Genomic DNA, 27,198 nt, shown 5'->3' on the forward strand with positions numbered 1-27,198 from the left:
AATGATTGTGACCTATCTCTGTTGTTTACCAGTTTCTTTCAGTACAGGGATCTGAGACCAAACTGAGTAGTCAATTAAATCTAATTATTTTCTTAGACATATATACGATTTTTCTTTTACAGTTCATTATACCACAGAGCCTAGTATAATTATGCAGTTAATTACATAATTAGACCAACTTTGTAACTGAAAGCTCTGGTGGAAAACCCAGATAAAACTAGGCCCTCCAGAAACTAAGTCTGAGACTGCTGTTTCAGTGTTTTGTTATTGCTTATGTAGACTAGTCTAAGGGGTGCTGTGCATAAGACTACGTATACTACAGGGATGAAAGGCCAGATTGTGGACACTCAATTCAGCACTGCTATAACAGTTTTTTTACAGATAATGTAACAATAATAGATAATGTATTCTTATAATTTTCATATATTCAAATGTAAATATCTTCATCAAACTCATTGACGTAAGGTTTGAGAAAATACGTTGATTTAACAGTTGAAATATACTTTGTGCTTATGGGATAGTGGCTTGAAGCAGTGGTTAGAGAATGCTCAAACTGCAAACATCTATGTGCAAGATAAGGTACTTTAAATATTAGCAAAATCTAAAGAGAAAAACAATAAATATATTATTGCATAATACTGAGGCCTATAAACTCAATATTTAGAAGCAATTACAGCCAAAGTTTTTTTGGGTAAGTCTTTATCAACTTTACACATCAGTTTGGTGTAGTTTTGCCCATTTTCCTCTATGATTTGCCAGTATTTTCTCCATCTATGTTGCCATCAATCTTGGCTTCTCAGTCCTAGCTGATAAGAAGCAGAACTTAAATATAATGCCACCACAGCCATGCTTGACAGTAGGGAAAGTTTTGACCGAGTTAGACACTGTGTTGGGATTCTGTTAGATTTAATGTTTTTCATTTAGACCAGAAAGTGCACATTTTGTCTTGTCTGACCACGAAACCTTTTGTCACATGGTTATGCAAGATTTTAGATTTTTTTTCACTTCTATACAAGCCCCCTTTGTGGAGAGAATGATATATTTCTGACATTTCTCTCATTTTAACTTCTGAACTCTATAACTCTTTAAAAGTCCATATTGGTCTCATGTTGGCATTGCTAACCAGTTTCCTCCTTGCCTAGCTGCTCAGTTTGGAGTGACAGTCTGATCAAGGCAGTGTCTGGGTGCCGAACTTAACCATGCTCAATGAAATATCAAGAGTATTTGGATTTTTTTAAAGCCTTCTCTTGATTTTTGCTTTTTTAGAGCTTTATCCCGAATTGTTTTGAAAGATCCTTGATCTTCATGATTGAATGTTTGCTTGAGATCCACTAACTAACTGAGGGATCTTACAGCGGTGTTTACAGTACAGTATTTAGTCTGGAATTATGTAAACCAATATTATTGCACACAGACAGGGGCTACTTGAACAAGGCAAAGGGTAACTGTGTGCACCTAAATTAATTTAAACACTTAAGCAATCATGACTTCTCTAGTTTTCTTTAACATTAATGATGTACTTGCTTTATATGTGTGGAGTAGGTAGTGTATATAACAAGTATTAATTGCAAATTCAAAGTTTCATGATTTCACACTTCAAAGCAACAAAATGGGAAAACTGTGCAAGGGTCTGAACTCTTTTGCAAGACAATGTATTTGGGGACTTGAACTTTTCGGATTACTAGCTTATAAATCAGTATCACCCAATTCAGAGTTTTGCACATTCAGTTCTTGGATTTTAAACCCAAGAGAGATGCTCGACCGAACAGATGATCAGTTTGAAATCAGATTGGATAAACAAAGCAGAATGGCTGTGTGAGCATAATAAACTTACATTTTACATTTTTTCTATAAAGAACATTTTTCTTAAATGGGGAATACAAAATGTTTGTAGCATATATCGATTTTGAAAAAAAAGTCCTGTCAATAGCTTCTCACACTGGAAACTACATAAGAGCATTTAAAACCAAGAATAGCAGGCACAGCTCTTACCCAAAAAGTTGTGGAACAAGCTAACCAGCTGATACCCTAGTTTCTTAGAAGAAACAGCTGGTTGAGGTCCTTTCTCACTAACAATCAATTACTCACTAACTACCAAGTGGATTATTTGTAACCTTTCTCATATTGTTATATTCTCTTTTTTGTACACATAACAGACCATATCTACATCAATTTCAAAGCCTGTACAGGGGTAAGTATAGTATTTGTATGAATGGGTTTCCCAGTTTTATGGATTTATATTTTTCATTAGTATATAATCCTACAAATAATACGTATTTAGAAAGTATTTCATGTCAATTTGGGTCTTTGTGTTGCCCGTCAGTTGGCAACAGTTAAATAGCACTACATTACCAGCACTTGTGACATACAAAACTATTAAACGTACTGTAGGTAGATTTCATGACCACCAAGACAACACCAGGAATAATATTAGTTAAACTTTGTCCATGTTGTGTTTTATGAATTCTAAATGTTTTGGGTGTCTTAAGAATGTGATATGTGAAAATGACATTAATTTATTTTCTCCATAAAGCTTAGACTTTTCATAAGTGGCCATTAACGTGTGAAGTAGCACAGAATAAAGAACACATGCGGCAAACAGTCTCCCCCAGATGTTTCCTCTAAGGATTTCATTCAAACTCAGCAGTATGTAATTGTGGAAAACATGCATTAGTCATCAGTTGTTACTGAATCTGACCTAATGCTGTGATATGAATTTATTGAAGGGGTACAACTTCAGATACTCAGGGAATGAATGTCCCTGACTACTGGTAGCATAATTAAAAATGTATGCAACACAGTGACCTATTTGACATTGAAATCAGGTTTACTTTTGTAAGATATTAAACAGATAAATCAAAGGAATAAATCTTGACAGAGGGGTGGACAATTTGCATACTAGACTTGAGTGGACATAAAATCTTTTGTCTTTATAAAAAGATAAAATGTAATATTTTAAAACCTCAGACCACATTAGATGTTTTTTTACTTAAACACCACATTAGATATTTTTCATCACGTTACAGTTTCCTCAATGCCAGTATGAGTAAAGGCAGTGCCGGATTTCCCACAGTGCCTAGGGCCTATGAAATTTTTAGGGCCTATGAAGGAGGGAAAGACGAGTGACTAACGAAAAACGAGCTGAAACAACATGCTTGCAATCGACTATAGGTGCTCCAAATCAATAATCATACGCTATCTAGTGGCTGTTCTAGAAACAAGAAGTATCAAGGTGATGGTCGGTCTACTCGCTCCATCAATCATGTGGTTTACCATTAGAATAGTTTAAAGTGCATCATGTCAATCGACATAATTCAATTGGCCTTTTCCCCTTCTTTTTCGGAGTGAAAGTGCCTAGGGTCTACGAACACCAAAATTCGGCCCAGAGTAAAGGCAGTGATGCCATTGTTTATATATGGCTCCTTGGGTAGAAATCTCAGATTTAAAAAACATATAAATTGATGTTTCATTTAAAAAAAAATCCACTACTATCAATAGATTGCAGCTTGATTTCATGTTGCACACTGTGCAGTATGAAAATTCGGTGTGGTTTTCATTCTAACCAAAAGTTATGTAAACCTCTAGAGAGTAAATTCTCAGTGTAATAGTTGACAATCCTGTAGAAAGTTTGCAAATGACTTTAAAGTACAGGTGCTAATGATTTAAAAACAGCTCTTTACACATTAGCATGAAGGGACCAGTTATGTAAACCTATTCTAATTTACTGAGTGGGAGCTGAAAGGGTATGGAAATTGTGATCAATATCCTTAAAATGTACTAAACTGCCATTAGTATAATGAAAAGGATCAATGACTATTAATAATAGATAATGAAAAGCATTATTTAGCATAACTGTTTGAGGTTAGCATTTGCAGAATGCAGGGGTCCTAGCTACATCTCAGTGTGGGGTAAGCAAAAGAAGCCTTTCTATTTGGTTCCTGCAGGGTAGGAAGTCAGTTCTGTGTGTTGTTCAAAGAATTACATTACAACCATTCTAATTAACTTGATGGAGACCAAAAAAAAACATCTGGGCTGTTTTTGTTGAAAACGGTCAAGACCTGATTGACCATAATGTGACAGAAGAACTGCACATTGCATAATAAAATACAATAAATACATTTCAGTATTGTATAGACATGGCAGTTCTGAGGTACAGAGAAAGTTTATCTAAAATGTAAAATTAATGATACCATCTGAGTTATTCCATGCAAATATTGATGTTTCTCTATGCAGTGAAAAATAAGTAGTGTTTCATTTTGATGGTGTGAGGGTTTTTTATATTCTAAGCTCTTTTAAAAAACAACCAGGTTGTGATATAAGCTTGAATACCCATTTATGATATTTGTCTACATTAGATTTTATGTGCGTGTGTGCATGTGTGGTGGCACAGTGTTTTGCATTGCTGCCTTGTAGCACTAGGGCACTGGATTCAATTGTGGACCTGGGGTACAGTCTGTGTGGAGTTTGTATGTTCTCCCCATGTTTGCATGGGTTCCTCAAACATGGTCCGGTGTCTTCAAACAGTAACACAAATATACTGGCAGGTTAATTGTTTCCTGGGAAAATTGAGCCTGGTTGGAGTGTGTACGTGTTTGTGTTGGACTACTGGATAGCGATGAACAGGCGCCCAACCCAGAGTGTACCCTGCCTTGCACCAGTTCCTTACCAGAATAGGCTTTGGCTTCCCCTGAGCCCTGAAGAAGCAATCAGAAAATGGATGGATATGTGTACGTATAAGGTTGCTTTATAATATATATACTGTATATACTGCATGTTATAGATGTTCTTGTGTTTAATTAATTTAAAGGCAATATCTGTTCTGCAGAATGACATTATTTCTCTGAAAATATGGTTAGTTGTAAGTCTATTTTTGTTCATATATTGGCAAAATGTTGTTTATTGTTAATTGTTCAACTCTAGATAACATACAGTAGCAGTCACATAGTTTTTTGTATTTTGTATTTTCAAAGTTTGCAATTAATTTGCAATCGGTTTGCAACAGAGTCTGAACTATTAGCTCTTTTAATAAAATATATATACAAGAGAAGACTGTATAAAATTGACTTTGATAATTATTTAGTTACTTATTTTCATTAAGTTCTGCTGATTAAATTTGACATATTTTCTGGTTTCAAAGTGACACGTTTACAATTTCCTTTTCTTTTATCGCACAGTCTGGATATGTTTCCACGGAAACTCTTCTGGTTAAGGTATAAGGAAGTCAGAATAATAGGGTATCTCAGAGCCATAGCTTACTTATCTTTTGAAGTGACTATGGCATAGTTCCTAAGGGTTACTGAAATTAAAACAGAAAGAGGGATTGTTCTAGTGTGGTATGTCTCCATCATTCTAATGATTGGTGGTAAAATCCAATGAACCTAAAGCCTGCCTCACATGAAACAATGCATATACTGAAAATACAGTACAAATTGTTGTGACACACTGTGTTAATCAGAGTGTTTTAGCTTTTTGAAGATACTCCTATGAAAAGTGTGGCTGAATAAATAAGTACAGCAGTATGAAGATCTTTTCAATTTTAGGTGAACCTCTAACAGTAGCATTTGGAGTAAAATCCATTTAAAATTAAAATCAATTGTTACAGGCATCCAACAGTTTTGGTGTTCGATAACGGAAAAAGTAATTTGTGGAATAGTCTTTAAGACTAGTGTACTGTAGCTAGTCTTAAAATACCCTTTCCTAAGGTTTGTCAAAAAAAGTGCTTTGTGCATTGTGCAAATACATAGACCTTGTAAATTATTTTAGGAAAGATTTTCTTTTTCCTTGAAGTAGGTGTCACGGACGTCCAAAGGGACTAACCGTGGGGAGCAGGAGAGCGGAAAAAGACCCATATGCGTAGCGGCGAGATGGGGAAAGAGGCCCGGGCTCATTAGTGCAAAGAGTTCAGGAATGCCGTATAGAAACCTATGCCCTCAGGGAGCGGACGTGGGGCGCCCTGGTGCTAGGCGAGTCTCAGGACATCCAAACGTCAATGCTGAGCGAGGACAGAGTGCAAGACCCAGAAATATATAGCCCAAGGGAAAGAGAGGGACAGGAAGGACAGTAGACCGGAAACTAGGGACAGGACAGAGAAGGAGCGCCCTCTGGCTGCAGAGGGCGTGACAGGTGCTTATTTTGGTAACTCAGAGGATATCACCCAATTTCAGTTAAGTGTCGAAGCACCTTTTATTAACCAGATTGTAGAATGTATACAGTATGTACAGTATAAAAACAGTAATCTTTATGAAGACAGGTTTCATAATGTGATCTGCTTTTGTTGTATTACTGTTTTGATGCTAATAATTATCGTCATATGTAAATAATATTCATGAAAGAAGAGACTTAAACAGGATCTTGTCTCAATGTAACATGACACATCTCTTCTTCATCATTGTTCTAACCTACTAGTTAATTAAACAGTTATATTGCCATTGCTATTTATTGTGATGGCAATATTGTGAGTAATTGGGACTTGATACGGGATTGAGACAAATTGAGACTGGAAGCTTTACTTTGGTTTTGGAATACATATTTTACTTTTTACACATGACACTGATTGTAAACCCTTTAAAATGGATATGAGGAATTAACTTTGAAATTTAATTCCCTTTTCATGGCCATAAAACTGATATGCAAGATTAGCATATCGTAATTGGAATATTATACGTCTGATGCAAGTCCATTCTTGTACCTATTTTGTAAGAAGATTTATTTCTGTGGGTCTATTTTTTCATTCAGATCAACTTATAGCAAAGTGAAGTAATGTGTCTGAAGAAAAAAAAATCTATCCTTCACCAGTATTAAAGTACATTAATGTTAATGGACTAGAGTGTCAATGTTTGATTTAGTACACGTTTAATTAAGTTAAAATATTCAGTAACATTGAAGGCAGTAGAAAGGTTGAAAGTGCCGTATATAGCATTTGTAAGAGCTGGAGTGGTACAATGGACTTGTGTTAGCTTTTCACATCTTTTAGCCAGATTTCAAACCAATTTCTACTATATATTACTTACATTAGGATAGCAGAATCCCTTGACTGTGCCTTTGGATCCTATTATTCATTTATGTATTTGCTATATTCTTTGTGTCTTGTATTGTTCTCACTTAGGATATGGTGCTGCGTTAAAAGCCTTTTGTTAAAACTATTCCTTTCTTTCTGATAATTTTGTATTTATTTTTACATTTCTGTGTTTGTTCTGTTTTATTTCTCTTTGATTGTGGCATTTATAATATTGTGAATGATTAATAACAAAAATCCTGATAGTATAGTCTGGTATTCTAAAAGTGTGATTCTTAACTGTAGCATTTTTCAATAAATATTGATATGCAGTGGCATATTTTGACTCTGACATTTTATTGACTGTTTATGTCATCTCTCATGAATTGTTTATGTCATTTCTCTTCTCCTTCATGAATATTAACATGCAAATCTACCCCCCCCCCCATTGATAAATATGGGATTTACCCAAATTTATAATCCATTGCAGTTTTTTGCTCACTGTAAATCAAGCCAGTCAGACTTACTTATGCCAATAATTGCTGGAGCTAAATTCTATTGTATCAACAGGATTTGGATAGAATAGATAGTGTTATTGCATTGGCTTTGATCTGATATTCCCAATGCTTTTATGTTGTATTTGCAATGTAATGTACAATTATGTAGAACCCTTTCTAGTAAATATCTTTAAAACATTTTACATTGTGGCACTGTACACTGTACGTAGAGAATAATAATAATGGTAATAGAAAATTCTCAAACTAATAAAATGGTTTGCAGATATTAAGCTTTATTTGTAAAAACGATAAAGATAATAATCAGGACTAGAAAAACAATACAAATAAAAATTCCAGCAGTTTATCACATGGATCCATTGAAATATGGAATCCATCAAGTTTATATACTTCTGTTAATAATTTTAACTCTACATAATTAATGTATATTTATTTTATATGTACGGTATGTGTATTAATTATATATGATGTTATGGAACTGAAGTTTGGTTCAAATTTTAATGCTGAACTTTCATTTCCCTGCACAAAGCTGCTTGGCTGAACACAATACCATGTGCTTCCTCTCTAGCACTCTATGTCTTGCTTCGTTGCATATGGATGTGTTTCATTTGGCATTGCTGTGACCTTACCTTCATTGCATTCATCCAGAATCAGAGTCTCTGCAGCCTCAATGCTCCACTGAAAACAATAGGCTCCATGCCCACCATGTCACTTGTGTTTTTCTCTTTCAGGTCTACTGATATCAGCAAGGCTCCCAGAAACTGTCTGGAGGCTTGCTCATATCCATGGCAGTTATGTCTCCATGTCGGTTTTGTCCCTGTTTCCGCTTTTTACCTATTTTTTCCCACTCTGTTCTCCTTCCCTCCCCCCATCTCTTTCCATTTCTGATCGAATGTCCAACCCATCACACCTACGGCCCCAGTCTTTATATGTTGTTTTTGTCTCTCCCCTCTCCCCAGTCATTTTCTCTGTCCACTGAAGGAGCTTCTGGTCTCGGCTCCACCCTGCGGGTACGAACACATAGCATCAGTCTGCATGTGATCCGGGTTTATACAGCAAAATGATCACCACATTGTCCTTAGCATGGGCTTAGGCAGCTACAGCTACAGCATTCCCTTGCTTTTTTGGTTGGCGTCCAACTGGTCAGTGTCTGCCTTCGACTCTTCCCCCCTAAGGCTTCCAGCTGCAAATGTAGCTGACATTCTTTCTCTTTTTGGGGATGAGGCTCAAAATATATTCTGATCATCTAGCTAAATTCAGCAAGTGGCAGTTGTTTTTTGTGTTCCGTGTCAGCCTAATCTTTTGGGCTACAGCTCTCTTCAGGTTGTGCAGCATCTTCCACTACCTACCACAGAGTTCCAATTTCAGACTAGCTGGCACGGGTACCTGCTTCCAGTAGCTCTCATCCTGTTTCTGTTCAAGCTTCTCTTCTAGTTGTCCAGCATCTTCTGGTGCCCACCACATGTTTGGTTTTCGTTCTTTACATGCACATTCTGTCTAGTTCCAGTGAAACACCAGCCAAATATACTTGGTCTTAACTCAGTGTTCAAAATCTGCACTGGTCTTTCGTGGTGTAAGTAACAGAACTGATCTCTGACTAGATCTGTCATTTCCTCAGTGAATCAGTGATTTCCTTAGTGAATACTGCACTTCTAGAGACAGGACTAAGTGCATACACTGCTTAGAAAGGACAACCCCTACACACTTCTAGGAAGTATTTCAAACTTGTACACTTGTACATAAAATGGCAATTGATATGTATTTTTTATATCATAGAAAATAAATTAAATATATATTTGTGTTTTAGAGCTTAACTAGATATATCTGAGTATTCTGGGGACTAGAATTAGAATGGGTAAGGTTTAGTGTTTTTTAATGACCTTATTAGGTAATTACCTAATCATTAAAATAACAAACACTGCCAAAAGTTACATAAATATTGCATTTTTTTATAAAATGATTGGTATTTTTAGTAATGAAAGTAATTAAAGCTCTATGATAACAGAGTACTATCTTGTTGTAAAATAATATATGATTAATTATCTATTCTTATAAAAGCTTAACACATTTACCCTACAAGAAAATGTTATTTAGATGATAATGAGAATGTAATTGAGATAATATCAAGAGAAGTGGGTGTCAATGATTAACCATTCAAGTGTTTAATTTACATTTCTGCCGAGAAAAGCCTAGATTGATTTTTATGTTTATGTGGCAAAAAAAGAAGATGAAAAAAATGATTGAATTAGACATTCTTTTAATAGAAATGCTAGTATCTGAAAATCTAATGTAAAAATAGGTTAAGACATTAATTGAATGATGTTGGTATCACAAATTATGCTGTATTATTTTGCACTTCATTACCATGCATTTTTCTAATATTCTAATTGGTATCAGTGTTTTCTCTTTATTTTGTAAAATGATATCACACGGAAAGATCAAATTTGATTCTCCTTCGTTAGAAACCTGATATGTAATATGTTTTCCATGATTATGGATTACATTCTAGAATTGTTCATACAATATTTGCCTGCTTCATCTGAAAGTGGTATATAAACATATTTGTTCAGGTACTGTATGATAAAGTCTTCAATGGGATGTATAATGAATTAAAATAGGTCATTTGCAATGCATTATAAGCTATAAAATTTTAAAAATAATATTGATGACAGGGTTTGTGTCTGTTACAATACCATATGATATGATATTTTATGACATGATACAATACAATATATTTTATTGTCTGATTTCTCAGAATTCTTTTGCTCCCAAGCAGAATGTTTTACACAAACAGTGACAGTGACAAAACACATATAAACATTAACTAAATAAATACATTTAAAATTACATAAAAGACATAGTCATTACACACCACTCCTACACAACTACACCAAAACCTCTAGGTTTACTCCCACCACAAGTTACTGTAAGCCTATATAATTGCACTTTAACACTTTTTTGCAATTAAAAGCTGATTGCACTTGCACATAAAACAGTACTCCTTCATTGTAAACGCGTGTATTGATTGAATAGTTTCATTGAGTGTTTGATGAAGGAATTCCTTATTTTGCCAATATCCTTATATTGGCATTGAGGGACTCTAAAACATCTGTTTGGAGGCATAAATTGGTATTCTTCATGCAGAATATGCATGGGATCATTGGAGATACTAAGAGCTAGTCTAAGTATACAGTACTCTTAATGTAAGCAGTTTGAAAGCATTGCTCAAGTGGCTCCCTCACTAACTGAGAACATATCCTCAAGTGTCTGGGCATCTTGGCTTTTTGTTAACACAATGTTACAAGGTTTAACCTTAATTTTCTTGCTTGGAAGGAGAAAATTATGCTAAAACAATTAAATTAAAAGAAAAAGCTTTTCACACCACTCTCTTGTACTGTAAATCATGAAAAGGTTCTAACATTAATAGATTGTAGATACCGTAACTAGGTGTAAGTGCCATTCAAATTGGATGAGCTCATAGTTGCACCAGATAAGACGAGGATGACAAAAAAGAGAAGAATTTCTGTGAAGCACTGCTCGGCAACAGGTGGATCTAATGAGCACATCGAACAATACTTGCTGCAAGTGACAGACAGATGCGGTATATGAAATTGCACCCCATAGCTGTATTTTAAGGAATTTTATTTAGATTCAAACAATTAAAACAATTATTGCATTGGCAGAAGTGAGTTTAGAGTAGTGGAGCTAACAAGAGCTTAATTTAGTTGCAATTTCATTTTTGAAATTGTGTTTCTAGAAAGAATAGATCTCCATTCTTGCAACTACACGGGCATCATAGCTCCTAAGTACTGCCATTTTTGTTACAGGGAAATGTGTGTTGCTATGGCAACACTTCTCATCAATAACCATTTTAAAAGGGAAAGCAAAGATGGATGTTTTATTTACAATTTCACTGTTAATGTGCCTTAATTGATGTGTGTTTTATAGTTTATTCAAATCACTTTTTATACAAAACAAATGGCAGAAATGAACCCAGTTTACGTTTTTCTGCTGCAATTGGACATTTGTATAATACAGTTATACTGTATATGTCAACCATGAACACAAATTATTTTAGTGTGAAATGTCTTTGGATTTTTTGCACCTGTTAGTAGTATTTTACTCATTTTATTAGGTATAAGTTTAATTATTTAACAGAAATTATCATATGCTGTCGGAGGAACAGTCTTGCTTTTATGCTTTTCTGATTGTTAGTCAAATGTTTTGTTAAAATTAAAATCTAGTGTGATCAGTTGGATGATCTTATGCAGTCTTAGGCCATTAGACAAAAATTGTGTATTGTTTGAATGGCAAAACAAAGCAATTCAAAGAAAATCTAAAAGACAGAAACCAAACAGATAAATTATTTTCTCTTTTTAATGAAGCTGAACAATTTACCAAAGTAATTTGATAGAGGAAATCTCTTCCCTTGTTGCTCTATACTAATTTGAAAATGATTAAGTTGCTTTCTGTAATGCAGTGTAATTCAATAGAAAACAGACCTTTAGGAAAGAATTAGAATTAACTCCATGGAAGAATTGTTTAGAGCAATATCAGGGTATGGAAGCATAATGCCAAATGCCTGTCCATCAGCAACTCCTTATTTCTTGATACAGTGCTTATTTCTCCTGTTTTCTGTCACTTCGTATATTTCAATGCAGCTAAAATATTATAGAGTATGATTATTATCATTATAAGTTGCAAATCTAAAGTACTTTTCTATAATCCAGCATGTTTTTGATGAGTTTGTACATTTTGATACTGTCTTAATGTTTTAAAAAATATTTCTAGACATACAATATTCATTGCTTAATCATCACACATTCCCATTTATCCCCTGCTTTTATAAAGAGAACACTATTGACGCTGCTTTTAAAATAGCTATAAACCTTGGAAAAGTTTTTGAATGATTTTTCGAAAGATCAAAAACATTTACTGTATGTACTGTACTAATTGGGTGTTAGAATGCTAGTAGCCCATGCTGTATTCAAACATCAGGCATTACTTGCAGTATTAGCTACTCATATGATTTTTCCAAGTTGGGCTAAAGAAAAATGAGTTATTTTAATCTTTCTGTATACTTATTTGCTTTGCAAATAATCATGAAATTTTCATCAGTCTTCTTCTGGAAGCAGCATATGCCAGGAAGCTGTATCTGAGGACTGGGATTTGCAGGATACAGCACATTTGCTAAAAGATGCCTTTCAGATTTACTCCTCACCAGGGGATGAGGACTTACTGAGGGTTTTACAACAACTACGTATTCACTGCTTAAACAATTGCTTCATATTTGAATTTTCAAGAAAGATAGCAACATTTGCAGTTGCATTTATATGTTCAGAAATGTCTGCCTCTGGAGCTCTACAAATTACACTGGATATGCCGCTCTGAAAGAACTGTTAGTCTTCTCTTTTCATTTCCCTGTCAATGGCTGGATTAGATGTGAAGAAATTTTCCTCTTTCCCTTAAAACATTACCTTTGGCACACGGATTTGAGTATCAATATGTGCTCTGATAGTGGGAGGTGCTGTTCTGGCTGATGCCATCTGCTATCCCGCTGAGATCTCAGCCTTCAACAGATTAATTTGAAAGCAGACTTGCAATGAATGCCAGAGCCCTTCACTTTTGTAATGGGCGCCCATGAACACGGAATGTGTGGAAGAACGCGCGTGCACGTGTGTGTGTGTGTGTGTGTGTGTGTGTGTGTCACCGTGCGCATCACTATAAAAGCCACCTGAGTGTGGTCAGAGCTGGAGTGCTAGAGTAGACAGGCACTGCCTGTAGTGCTTAAGGTTTTCTTGTGTGGTGAATGTACTTAGGAGCTGAGCAGCAGCTATTACCAGAAAGAGATTGATTTGACCATTTGACAGCGGAGGGACAGTACCTTGCAGGCAGAGCAGCAGTGCAGCTTGAAAGGGTTTTGTTGCTTTATGAAGCAGATGTGGTTTGGTAGTCAGAGCTGTGAAATGCATATACTGTATCTTACCAGATTCATGTTGCACTGAAGAAGAAGGTTTGAAACTACTGATGCATTGCCTGACTGCTGCTGTTTTACCTTAGGACATTTACCATGGATTCTCCTGTCAGCGACACAGATGATTTGGAAAACAACTCCTTAAAGTACGTGAAATCTGAACAAACAGAGAAAATGTGGATGCGACTCAGAGGAATGTAAGTTTTATAAATGAAATGTACAGTATGTAATAATGCCTAACTCTTGCTACAGAGTTTAGTATTTTTAATGGATGTTTTAAGTTTGACAAAGAAGTAGAGAAAATGCAACAGGATTTGGATGGCATTTATTTTACACTATTTGTGCATGGTACAGAAACACTGTTTAATATATACAAATGATTTGAAAGCAATCTTTTCTGAATGTTTACATATTACAATCAACTGTTTTAAGACTGCAAAAATATTTAACCCCTAAAAGATGTAGGTGTGGGTTTGAAAGAGCATTATCAGAAAGCAGAAGCCTTTATTCAATTTTTTATGAATATTTTATAATGCACAGTTTATATTATTAATTAAAATACCTTTTTAAGTTCTGGTGGAATTTAGTCAGACATTGAAACTACATTTGACTTAGCTTCCATTGTTATTCATGCATCTTTTGTCAACACTGAGCAGTTTTCACCTGAAAGAGAATGCCTTCACCATCTGTGCACTATTATTACATGATGTTTTTAAGCAGTGCATATAGCATATTTAGCTTTTCAAATAGGCCTTGGACTAGAAGCATGACCTCAATCCAAAACCAATTATCTTCCTTCTTGCATCATTGAAATTTCAGTTCTAGCAATGGTAAATGAATATGAAGCAGATGATATTGTGTCATGCTGTACAGTAGGTGCTTCTTTTCTGCAAACATTTCTCTGCAAATGCGTAGCATTCTGGGGTTTTCCCATCATTGGTTAAAATGTTGTGGATTAAGTCTCACAATCCTGATTTTTTAAGATAGAGTAACATCCAGGCACCATATCCATCTCCAAAGAAAGCCTTACCTACAGTTTCACATAAAATATAAACACTGTCATAGTAAAATCCAAGAGAAGATACAAGTAGATCCAGAAGCCAAAACAAAACAAAAAAAGCTTAAAACTGTGGTGCTGAAAATCTATTCTGCAAACAAAAATGATTTACAGTACTACATTTTAATTCTGAACACAAGTTCCTCAAAAATATACTAATGAAGATCATGGTCAATTTGATAATACAATGCAATTCAACATCCAATAATAATTGAAAATAGGCATTAAATGTTATTTTATACTTAATCTTATCTTATACTTCTCAATAAAATTTAGGGATATGAATGACATACACAAGAGCTGACTCAGTTATACACTTTGGTCAGTTATATCCTTTTTACATTAATGAATTGTAAATCTTAACTAGCTGTAATAAACTCTGAGTATAGTATTATGCATATGTGTTATTAATACAGAAAACAAGGTGGATATTTTGTATGGCAATGGATGTTATTACTTCCAAATACATTATTCCATTAAATGCCTCAGTTCATAACAGGCACTATAATAGAATCAAACATTACATCACTCATTTCAAAATATTTGCAGTGTATTACTTAAGCTTAAGTATGTAAGGTTACAAAACTGTTTAAGATTTTTTAGTTTTCATTTACATATAGTTATGTATTAATGAATAAATCAATGAAGACGTGATGAATAATAAAAGTACTTCTAAAACAAATTGAAAATGAATTTTAATTATTTTTACACAAATGTACTGCATATATAAAACAGTTACTCTAGCCTGAAACATATTTCAGACACTTTCTGTTTTTCTGAGCCCACACACATACAGTTTATGTTACTTTTAACACATACATTTTTTGTTACTTTTGTGAAACAAAAGTGGAAACCAAGGGTTTGAAGTGTTTTGCAAGAATCAGTTTTAATGAATACTTTTCTTCTGGCATATGCAACCTTTTAAAAATGTTTCCCTTTTTTTTAACTTGGCAAAAAGATAGAGCAAAAGAACATCTGCGTGGTGGGGCGGGGGAGCTATTTAATATTGTTTTTACAGATCATAGTTCAACTGAAAGTTTCAATTCATTATAATCCCCTTCAATTTCCCTTAGCAAGCAGTCATTGAGTGTAACTAAGAAGTGAAGCTACTGAGAAACCAGCCTAGCCTGTTACCATGAATGAGCAGATCTGCAGGGGTCACTCACTGTCTGGTACTGATTCAAGGATTTCAAAACCTGGGCTCTGTAAGAACTATTCTGACATCAGTGAGCAACATAACTATTTTGATGCAAACTGGCAGTAATCGCATGCCTATCAATTCATAAAGTAAGTCTCAATCCTCTAAAGTAATCCTTGATGCTGTTATTGTATACATCTTTTTCCCATTTGGCTAGTTTTCCAGTGATATCAGTTTTGTGCGGTAGGTCCCAAAAAATAATTTAGATAAACTCGCAGTTATCTTATCATTAAAACAATAAACATTTTTGCAGCTGGTACCAAGCGGTTTTAAAGAAACCTACAGTATGGCTTTAAATGTTTGATGCTCACCCAAAACTACTGAGACATCTCAATGAAACTAATATTGAATAAAGGATTATTCAAGGATTATTCAATATTATTCAATTTTTTCTGTTTTGTTTCAGAAACACATTAACCACCATTTAAGGTCCAAGAACACAAAAAATAGAATTGAAGCTTTACAAACCACCAGTGTATCAACTAGTTCTTTTCTGGTTCAGTTGATTTAGGATGGTTAATTGACAGGATAACAATTACTCTATTTATTGTCAAGTGTTTCGTTTGCAGCCTCCTCCCTCACAGTGGACTCACAATTCCTCTTGAATGTTAGGCAATGGACTTTCAGTTCTGCCACTTCACACCACATAAAATGTCCTGGTCATTTTACAAGACTGCAGCAATTTGTCTTCACTTCATGGATCGCTTTTTGCTTTTAATAAAATTGTTTTACTTTCTTTTTCCCTTCAGTAACGCTTCAATGCAACTATTGTCCTATTTTAACCTGATCCCCAGATAATTTTCAAGTATTGGTTTTGTTCTTATAGTATAGTATGAAATGCCAGTGTTTTATAACAAGAAGAGTCTTTCCATTATTTTCCTTCGAGTAGCACAATAATGATTATTACTTTTTCACCTATTATTATGGCATTTTAACATATTATTTATGTATAACGTTAATTTAATTCAGCTTTATCTTTTTCTCTTACAGGCAGAAATACAAAAACACCTCCCAAAGGTAAGGCATAGCTTACAGATAGCTTTGCAACTGCTTATTAATCTTTGGCATCTTTGCAGTATTGAAAACAATTGCACTAGATTGCAGTTGCATTTTAAAATTACTTCTTTTGTATGCTGAAAGACACATAAATAAAGGCAGTAACATTTTCCGTGTACAATTCATTTTAAGAAGTCAATGTGTGAGCATTTTCTTTTGAGTTGCCTTTATCGTTCAAAATAATCACTCTTTCATTTATCAGAGAAAGAACAAGAGAAATTGTAGAGATCAGACACCGCTACATGTCAATTCAGTATTGACTGAATACTGGTATTTTTGGCATTTTTGTGGGAGAGTTGAAACTTTAACATGTAGAATTTTTCTTCTTCATGGTGTGGTTAAGATTCTTCTTAAAGATATCTTTTCATATTTATTCAACAGCTCATACTCAAATCAAATATTCTCTACATATCTACAAATATGCACTAGTAGGGGTTGTATGATTTATATATACTGCAGTATGTAGTGAAAATTATTAAGTAGAATTTTCCTACAAATATTGAAACTAAATTCTTGGCATATGAGATATAGTACTGGACATAAAATAGCTTTGTGCTGTTACTGCATGGCAGAACATCTAAAATTATTATTAAAGTAAGTTGAATTGGTATACTGTAACTTTCAACATGAACATAAGTATAAAATTAAATAATTCCAGTTCTAGTCACCTTTTTTGTGAAGTCTGTCCTTACCATGTCCTTGATCTGTATTCAGTTTTGGCCTTGCAATTCTGTTTGTGCATTCATAGTCAAATAACACAATTACAGTCAGTGATGAATAAAGCCCAACCAAATACAGTACATTAGACTCTGTCACGCACACTTAGGTATTCAGACAGGGATGTGACAACAGTTTACTGTTCTGTAGTTTCAGAACTGAGGGTATTAATGAGCCTGTCAACCTTATCACTGCCCCTGTTTTATATGTAAAATGGGCTTTTACAATATCCCTTCAAGTACGTTATGCATTGCATCCCCAAAACAAATATTGTATAGGGAAAAAAAAGCTGATTCCAAGTTCTTTGTAAATATTTTAAAATCCCCTTCTTCTAATTTTATTAGCTTTTTAATGCATACAGTACATAAGCCTAATGTAAAAAACAGTATTACTTCTTTCTTGTAAAAGTGTGTCTTATTTGACAAGGACAAGATATGATTTATAATTACATTTCATCTGCTGCCCCGTGGACCCATGGGAGGTTACACATCAAGATGGGTTATAAGAATTGAAGAAAATCTGGAATTAAATTAGTTAACACATTGATCAAAAATAACTTTGCTTTACTATGTCTTCAGCCTGTAGCATTCACGCTTTGCTTGTATAGGTAGTGATTTTGATTAATCTGTAGTACATACTATAATTTGTCTTCTCTTTCATTATTTTTGACTTTTTAAATTTCACACGATTGACACCGCTTGCAAATAGTTAAGTAGCCCCCTTTCTTGCCACCCACACTCGAGCTTTTGGTCTAAAACATTCTGTTAATTATGAGGCCTACATACGTTCAACAATTGTTAAAATCATCCTTTTAACAATGGCTCTTAATTTGCTTGTTATCCCACTCTCACAGTAATGCAGAAATAAGACCTTGTGTGCAATACAGCAACCATATGACACAATCAATCAAATCTTATAAATAATCAAAGTTTATTTAATCAAAGGCACAACAGTACGGCGTGCAGCAGTAGTTGCTGGCAATGAAATGTCTTTTTCTGCGAGCTCACAAAAATAACAAGAATCACATAAATCACAAAAATTCACAAAAATACAAAAAACACAAAATTGAGGTTACATTTTTTAAATTGAATAAAACTCTATGTGAGTAGAGCTGCTATGTGTCCATGGTGTATGCAATATATACTGTACATGTAGTGCAGTTATGCTGAATATAGTGAGAATTGTGTGTCCATGTAGCCATTACAGGTGATTTGCTAAGGAGCTACAGGTTGGCTATTTAGCAGTCTTATTGCCTGGAAGTAGAAGCTGTTCTGTAGTCTGTTGGACCTGGACCGAATGCTTCGGTACCGTCTACCAGACGGTAGGAGGGAAAACAGTTTGTGACTGGGATGACTGGGGTCCTTGAGAATGGACCTGGCCTTCTTTAGACATCTAGCTGAGTAATTGTGGAGTTATTATTATCTCAGTGGAGTTATTATGATAAAAACTACAGCTTGCTGTACTGTAGTAACACAGTTCAAATTTAAGCAAATCTATAGGGGCCATATGGCCAAAAGCACTTTGTTTGGTTATCATAGGTGATTTTGATTAATAATGTAAAGTATTATGACATTACATACAGTTTGCCAAGAGGTTCTTGAATCATGAAGGAGTGTGATTCATTGGTGGAGTGAAATGTGTGTTGTATTCCAGGACAAAAAGTAATAAGAGTATTTCTGATATAGAAGGGTCAAACAGCCTGTTCATAGATTAATGAAGTATCCTTAAAACTTTTAAATTAACGAGTAGCAATTAAAATCTGGATTAAAACAATGAGTCATTTACCATTTCTTTATGTAACATTGCAGTTAAACCTTAACATCTTTTTTTCTCAATACATAAAGACAGTTTTCACATTTCATCGTTGAACATAGAAAGTCATAGCTCAAAAATTGAATCACCAGCATTACAACAGCCAAGTAGGAGGGATAAGTATTTTTTTTGTGACACTATAAAATGTAGAGAACCAAAAACACTAACTACAGATACGAAGCAAAAACAAATCCCCAAACCCTTTAATAGCTAATGTTTTGTTTTGTATTTTGATTGCTGATTGATTTAATATCTGATGTTTTGATAAATGCCAATTGATTGAGTGACCTACTAATTCAAAATCTAGATTCACCACAGTCTGGTGGATTAATCAGTCAGTTAAAAGTGAACATTTTCTATTAAAGGGAGGGAGGGAGTGTGAGGGAACCTGAACACCTTGAAAAATCCAACACAAACACAGGCACAGCATCCAAACCCAGCACATACAGTATAGCACCCAGGTCCAGAATTGAAACCAGGGGCCCAGCTTTACAAGGCATCAATGCCAACCACTACACCGCCATGCCACCCTACACCTGTATTATTTTGAGTTCATTGTATCCTATCAGTTGGAATTAAGCTTTGGAGAAACTCTACATTTTGAAGTATGTTGCTAAGGTATTGGCTGCTAACAATGTCTTTTTTAATCATATTTTGCTCAAATGATCTATTTTATATTTAAAGGTAAACATGAGTGTGCGTTCCTTCAAACCTGAATTAAAAGTAGATATAAAAATGATTGTTTGATTTTTCAATAGCAAGATTAAAGAGTCAGGATTTTAAACCTGTTAGTTCATTCTACAGTATACAGTGTTTTTGATATTATACATTTTGGATTTGGCTGCTGTTAAGGTACAGTATGGCCTATGTTTTTATCTTGTGTTAGATTCTTAATTAAATATGGAACTACCGTTAGGTTTAGGGTTTGTTTAGGGTAATGGTTTAATGGTTTAGAGATAAGGAGATCTTAAGCTTACTTCTGTTTCATATGAAAGAGTGAACCTTTTGAAAATAGTGTTTGACAATAGAGTTGGAAAAATCTTTACTTTAAGGTAGGTTTGACCAGTTAAAAATATATGGGTTGAATTTGTTTTTTTTGTTGACTTCAGATAGTTTTTGTGATAGATATTACGTTACGTCAGGATCTGGATTAAATTTAGATTTAGATGTAGTGTTTTACAGAAAAAAGGAGACTTATATTAGAAAATACAGTATGTATTACTGTATATGATTGCATAATCACAATTATCAATATAATAACATTAGGTTGGAGAATCGGAGAACGGTGAAACCTCAACCAAAAATTTCTCAGTTCAGGCCCATACACAAAACTAAAAAGGAATCAGATTCAATAAAGAGAATAGTTTCCACGAAGGAACACTCTCAAAGTTATATGGACTAGTGGATCCGATGCTGTATTCTCTTGTTTGCTTGCCTTTTCAGTGGCTTCCAAATGACGTAATTATTGAACTTTTAAAAAAAAATCTGAGTGAACCTCTCTTCGTTGTAGTAGGCAGCTATGAGGATGAAAAATACATTTTGGAGATTTGGAGGCTATGGGAAGCAAAGGTTGAGAATTGAACAGAGTGTGTGCTTGAACAAGTGATTTAATGTGGTTAAGCAGGGCAGCCACAGCATGCAGTGTTCCAATCACTTTTATTCCCTAAAATGCATTTCAGCATGGTGCATACTGATGCTACTGTACATACAGTATGTTAAGGATTTTACTGTATTACTCAGCTATTTTATGAGTCCTGTATTTATGTGCTAAATTGAACTTTGTATATGATCTTTTGTGATTTCAGGTCAAATCTACGAATTCCTAAAGCCATCTTGAAATGCTTCAGTTCCGTGAAAAGAAGGTTATTAGTTTTTCCACTAGAGGCCCCCATGTATCTGTCCCACTGCAGTACAACACATTTGTTGAGGTGGTTTGTGAAACAGTAGGACTGCTTGAACATTTTCATACTGTATATTTTTATAGATGAAGTCTAGATCTCTTTTCTAGAAAACAAAATAATGTAGCATTTCCCTTTTTAATGAATATCATAGTAAGTTTACAGTTACAGTGCCTTGCGAAAGTATTCGGCCCCCTTGAACTTTTCAACCTTTTGCCACATTTCAGGCTTCAAACATAAAGATATAAATTTTTTATTTTATGTGAAGAATCACCAACAAGTGGGACACAATTGTGAAGTGGAATGAAATCTATTGGATTTTTGAAACTTTTTTAACTAATAAAAAAATGAAAAGTGGGGCGTGCAAAATTATTCGGCCCCCTTGCGTTAATACTTTGTAGAGCCACCTTTTGCTGCGATTACAGCTGCAAGTCGCTTGGGGTATGTCTCTATCAGTTTTGCACATCGAGAGACTGAAATTCTTGCCCATTCTTCCTTGCAAAACAGCTCGAGCTCAGTGAGGTTGGATGGAGAGCGTTTGTGAACAGCAGTTTTCAGCTCTTTCCACAGATTCTCGATTGGATTCAGGTCTGGACTTTGACTTGGCCATTCAAACACCTGGATACGTTTATTTGTGAACCATTCCTTTGTAGATTTTGCTGTATGTTTGGGATCATTGTCTTGTTGGAAGATAAATCTCCGTCCCAGTTTCAGGTCTTTTGCAGACTCCAACAGGTTTTCATCCAGAATGGTCCTGTATTTGGCTGCATCCATCTTCCCCTCAATTTTAACCATCTTCCCTGTCCCTGCTGAAGAAAAGCAGGCCCAAACCATGATGCTGCCACCACCATGTTTGACAGTGGGGATGGTGTGTTGAGGGTGATGAGCTGTGTTGCTTTTACGCCAAACATATCGTTTTGCATTGTGGCCAAAAAGTTCGATTTTGGTTTCATCTGACCAGAGCACCTTCTTCCACATGTTTGGGGTGTCTCCCAGGTGGCTTGTGGCAAACTTTAGACGAGACTTTTTATGGATATCTTTGAGAAATGGCTTTCTTCTTGCCACTCTTCCATAAAGGCCAGATTTGTGCAGTGTAAGACTGATTGTTGTCCTATGGACAGACTCTCCCACCTCAGCTGTAGTTCTCTGCAGTTCATCCAGAGTGATCATGGGCCTCTTGGCTGCATCTCTGATCAGTCTTCTCCTTGTCTGAGCTGAAAGTTTAGAGGGACGGCCAGGTCTTGGTAGATTTGCAGTGGTCTGATACTCCTTCCATTTCAAGATGATCGCTTGCACAGTGCTCCTTGGGATGTTTGAAGCTTGGGAAATCTTTTTGTATCCAAATCCGGCTTTAAACTTCTCCACAACAGTATTACGGACCTGCCTGGTGTGTTCCTTGGTCTTCATGATGCTCTCTGCGCTTTCAACAGAACCTTGAGACTATCACAGAGCAGGTGCATTTATACAGAGACTTGATTACACACAGGTGGATTCTATTTATCACCATCAGTCATTTAGGACAACATTGGATCATTCAGATATCCTCGCTGAACTTCTGGAGTGAGTTTGCTGCACTGAAAGTAAAGGGGCCGAATAATTTTGCACGCCCCACTTTTCATTTTTTTATTAGTTAAAAAAGTTTCAAAAATCCAATAGATTTCGTTCCACTTCACAATTGTGTCCCACTTGTTGGTGATTCTTCACATAAAATAAAAAAATTATATCTTTATGTTTGAAGCCTGAAATGTGGCAAAAGGTTGAAAAGTTCAAGGGGGCCGAATACTTTCGCAAGGCACTGTATTTCCAGGATGTTTCACTGTCGTTCATTTCTTGTTCAGCATTTGACAAGCTGTGCTCGTGTTACTAATAAATATTACTGGCTCAAGTTGTATCAGCTGTATGCCACTTTGAAAAAGTTAGCAGTTACTTTATCAGTTTGTTTAGACTATTTGTATTTTTATACATGCTTTTTGCAAACTTAAGCTACAGTTGCATCCAATTCTAAAGTACTTGTGAAATGGGCTTTATACTGTACTTCATTCATTCAAGCTTTGTTGATTTTATACAGTAGGAGATTGCTTTTTCTACATTTCTAAGAGGTCACTGTTTCCATAAATATAATTATTAGTTCTTCATTAAAAAGGTAATACCATGAATTATAAACAGAAAAAAAATTAACTAGTAAATAACATATGTAAGGCTATTATTTATACAAAACATAGATCAAAGTTCTAAACATATCCCACTTTGAACTTCATAAAAGTGTAAGTAAAATGTTCTCAAGATTGCTAGAGTCCATAAATCCTTCGGTTGGGTGCATTTGTCCCAGGAGATAAAAGAATGATTGGTTTCATAAAGTGAGATTTAGTAGAATGACAAGAAAGTATATTAAATAAATTGTTGGATATTTGCTTTTAAAATAGAAAAGTTGAGGGTAAAAGGATCAAGTGCTGTAAACTACATTGATGTGACATTTTAATATACAATACTATGCATCGTCTTTGAAGTTATTTCAGAAACCAAATTCTCAGATTTGTTCTTAAAACTCTGCCAAATCCTATCTAATGCACTTTGTCTTTTTCCAATAGAACAAGTGATTTTTGAGTTTTACAGCTCCTATATTTTAAGTATTATGTTTTTTGTGGTTACTATAGTTTCTCAAACATTAAGTTAAACCTAGCCTACAGTACATTTTATTTCATTTTTCACCTATTTGGAAAAAATAGTTTACATCAAAAAGAGATCTAGTTAAAATATTAAAAGATCAAATAAATATGTCATTAACTAAATATTCCACATTCTTAAGATTAATATTTACTTTTAGTAAAGAAATATTTAATGTAGGAACTAAGGAATGTTGTAACAGACATTACAGCACTTACAGTATATACAACTTCACAATACTGAAGTGGTTCCCACTTTGAAACTGAATTTTTGTAAGCTTAAATACTGTAGAGACTCTGAAATAGAAGTGCATATTAATTTATTTTTACATTACAGCTTTCCAAACTTTTGGTTTTCAAATAAATATTGCCATATGATTTTTATGTGTATGCATAAAGAGGTTTTTTAAAGAATTTCATTTTAGAAAAGCTTTATATAATCATTCAGTATATGTGCTTGTACAGTGCAAAAGCAACACAACCCTCTTTCCCTTCCTTTGCTCTGCTGACATTTCGACAGTCACTTGCTGGCTGCTGTGAAATATATGAGGTACTGTACCTAGTGAGTAGATTCTTATTTGCCTCTTTAGTTTTTAATGTGATGCTCAAGCAGTCCAGTTAAGATTCTGAAGCATCAAATAGAAATGAAGAAAACGCACAGGTGGTGTATGGGATGAAAATAAATCTAGAAATTTGAAAGAAATTCACTGCTTTAGTGAATTAAATTGCTGCACATAATCAAATCTTTAGAAATATACAGGTAGGTAAAATGATAAATAAACAGTGTCTGCTTTGCCACAAAACAGAAATGGATTGTGGCACCCTGATTCCACTTAATTGAAAACAGATCTTTAGAAGAACTGAATTTCCTGGGCGATTGGAAATAAAACCCCCTTTTCCTTCTGGCCCAGTACTGAGTGTGCTATAATAATTCAATTAACCTCTCAGAGTGTTATTGCTTATCAGCATTCTTGTCCTTTTTATGATATATTATAAAAAAATACTAGAAAATATGAAGTTTGTGTTTGATCACCATTTTCAATTTACCCAGCTTACTGCTACAACTTGTCACACACAGAGAAAATGATGACCTGCTACAACTTGAACTACACCCACCTACAGTATCATAGCTGTTAGTCATTTGACACACAGCTCCACAGTGCCTTACAGGAGAATTAACACTGACTGGATGAATGATGTCTCTCTCTGACAGAAGTTCATAGTCATCTTGTCATCTCCAGTAACTGTTGGTATGGGTCAAGGACAGCCTGACCGATTCAATCCCACACCAGCTCGGGCAGTGCTTATCATCAGCTGGGGAATCACAGTCACAAACGGCTAATTAATTGAACTTGTCCTGCTGTTAATCTGGTCAGGAACATGGCAAAATAAACAAAAATGTTTTTTTTATTAAGCATTAAAATACCGTATTTTAATAAATGATGCTTTTTTGTATAAATTACAAATCATGGTTTGTTGCTTGAAATACAAACCTAGCACATTGGTCTGGATCTGCACATGTTAATTTACTATATTACACATCATTTAAAAAGAGCAGACATGAATACTTTTGAAGCCTGGAGTGTAGTGATTTTTCCATACCATTGAGCCAGAATGTTTTTATTTATTTGTTTTACAGAGCTGGAATCTGCCACACTCAAAGTCACATTTCTGTTAGAACCAATGTAAGCAGAATTAACCCACTTCTATACATGACATGTACTGTACAGTATGATCTGAATGGATTTAATCATGGTCTATGTGGTAGTGTTTTATAAGTTAAGCAAATTGATGTTGTAGATTGATGTGCAGTCCTTCCCTAAATAATGCATTCATCAGTGATCTTTTGTTTATATTAATGGTCCTGGTGGTGAAGAGATTCAGTAAAATATTGATTTTCTTTCAAGGATGGGTCATGTCACTATCTGACTGTGCTCATGATTCCCCTTGCGGTGGCATACTGAGATTAATTGCCAATGACTCTCTCATTTCCTGGCGAAACATCCAGTCCCATGGCTTCCTAGGATCCTGCAGATTCTGCTTCTTACAGCACTAATCCTCCTGTAGGTCACTGCAAAGCTTGTGAAAAGATGAATGACTTGATGGGTGGGCAGGTTGAAGGAGAGTTCCTTATTCTCCCCTTGTGGTACAGGGATATTTACTATTAGACCTAGCAGAACTGAAAATTCCAAAGTATCAATGTGTTCTGAATTCAGTATTTTTTCCTCAGACATTTTCCACATGATACAAGTTTCCTAGAGAAGAAATGAGCAAACACCGTTGGCACATTCTTCTACATACAGTACTTTCCCCCATTTCTACCATAAAGAATATTTATTTGCAGCAGAGCAATTAAAAACACTACCTATTTTTGAATTACCATGGATACATTTATCTGTGGTGTCATCTATGGTGTCAGATTTTGAATTACCATGGCTATATTTATCTACGATGATATCTACGTTGTTAGTCTCACAACTATCATGACACACAAGCCAAAAATGTATGAATTTTGGAAAATCATTAAATGTTTTCTCCTTCTCTGCCAGAATGTGAGGCTGAAGCTCAGAAATAGACCATGTTCTGATTAGAGTAATTTTAGATATTGTGTGGACTCTAGATAACGGCAGTCACAGATCTAAAAACAAAAGGAGTTAATACAAATAATTCTTTGTAGACAGAGCCAGTGGTGCATACAGTATACAGTATATCTAATGATTACATGGTTTAGGGAAGGTCAGACTGACAAAATTGCAGTGTCCCATGTAATTAAAGTATTTGTAGCAGGCTTGGGGAAATTTAAAACCATTTAACTAGCAAAAATAGTATACTGTAGATTGTAATTTAACAAAGTATTTTGTAAAAAAAAACATTCCTTTTAAGAAGAATTAATAATTCACATCAAATAACATAAGGAAGTTTTCAAATGAGAGGCCATTTTGCCCCTTTTAGCTCATTTGGGTTTTAGTAGCTAAGTAATCCAAGACTCTTTCAAGCCATTTATTGAAAAAAGTGACGGTATTGACTTTAACAACAGGACTGAATAGCTTGTTCCAGAGTAGACATTATCGAGGCTATACTAAAAATGTAAAAGATACTTATTTTTTCTACCACTTATCATGAGGAAATTGTTTAAGGCTGTGTATTAGTAAAAAGGAACTTTCATCGGAAGCTACTGTATATCCCATACTGTATATCCACAGAGGAAGTGTGTGGGAAGAGTAGTGATGTAAAGTCTAATGTTTTTACAGCGTGAATGAAGATTTGTCCTTCATGTATTTTTTCTCTTCAACCTACAACATTTTGTCCACTTT

The 27,198-nt window shown here is 34.8% G+C and overlaps 1 protein-coding gene across 1 annotated transcript in view; it reads left to right on the top strand.

Annotated features, from left to right (window-relative positions):
• pde1a (phosphodiesterase 1A, calmodulin-dependent) overlaps positions 1-27,198 on the top strand; it is a 116,460-nt gene that overhangs the window by 32,514 nt on the left and 56,748 nt on the right. The window contains exons 3-4 of the mRNA XM_015359072.2: positions 13,570-13,680; positions 16,729-16,755. Coding sequence (XP_015214558.1) covers positions 13,570-13,680; positions 16,729-16,755 — 138 coding nt within the window. The remainder of the gene's footprint in view (positions 1-13,569; positions 13,681-16,728; positions 16,756-27,198) is intronic.

This window comes from Lepisosteus oculatus, chromosome 12, assembly GCF_040954835.1.
Source record: "Lepisosteus oculatus isolate fLepOcu1 chromosome 12, fLepOcu1.hap2, whole genome shotgun sequence".
Classification (NCBI taxonomy): domain Eukaryota; kingdom Metazoa; phylum Chordata; class Actinopteri; order Semionotiformes; family Lepisosteidae; genus Lepisosteus; species Lepisosteus oculatus.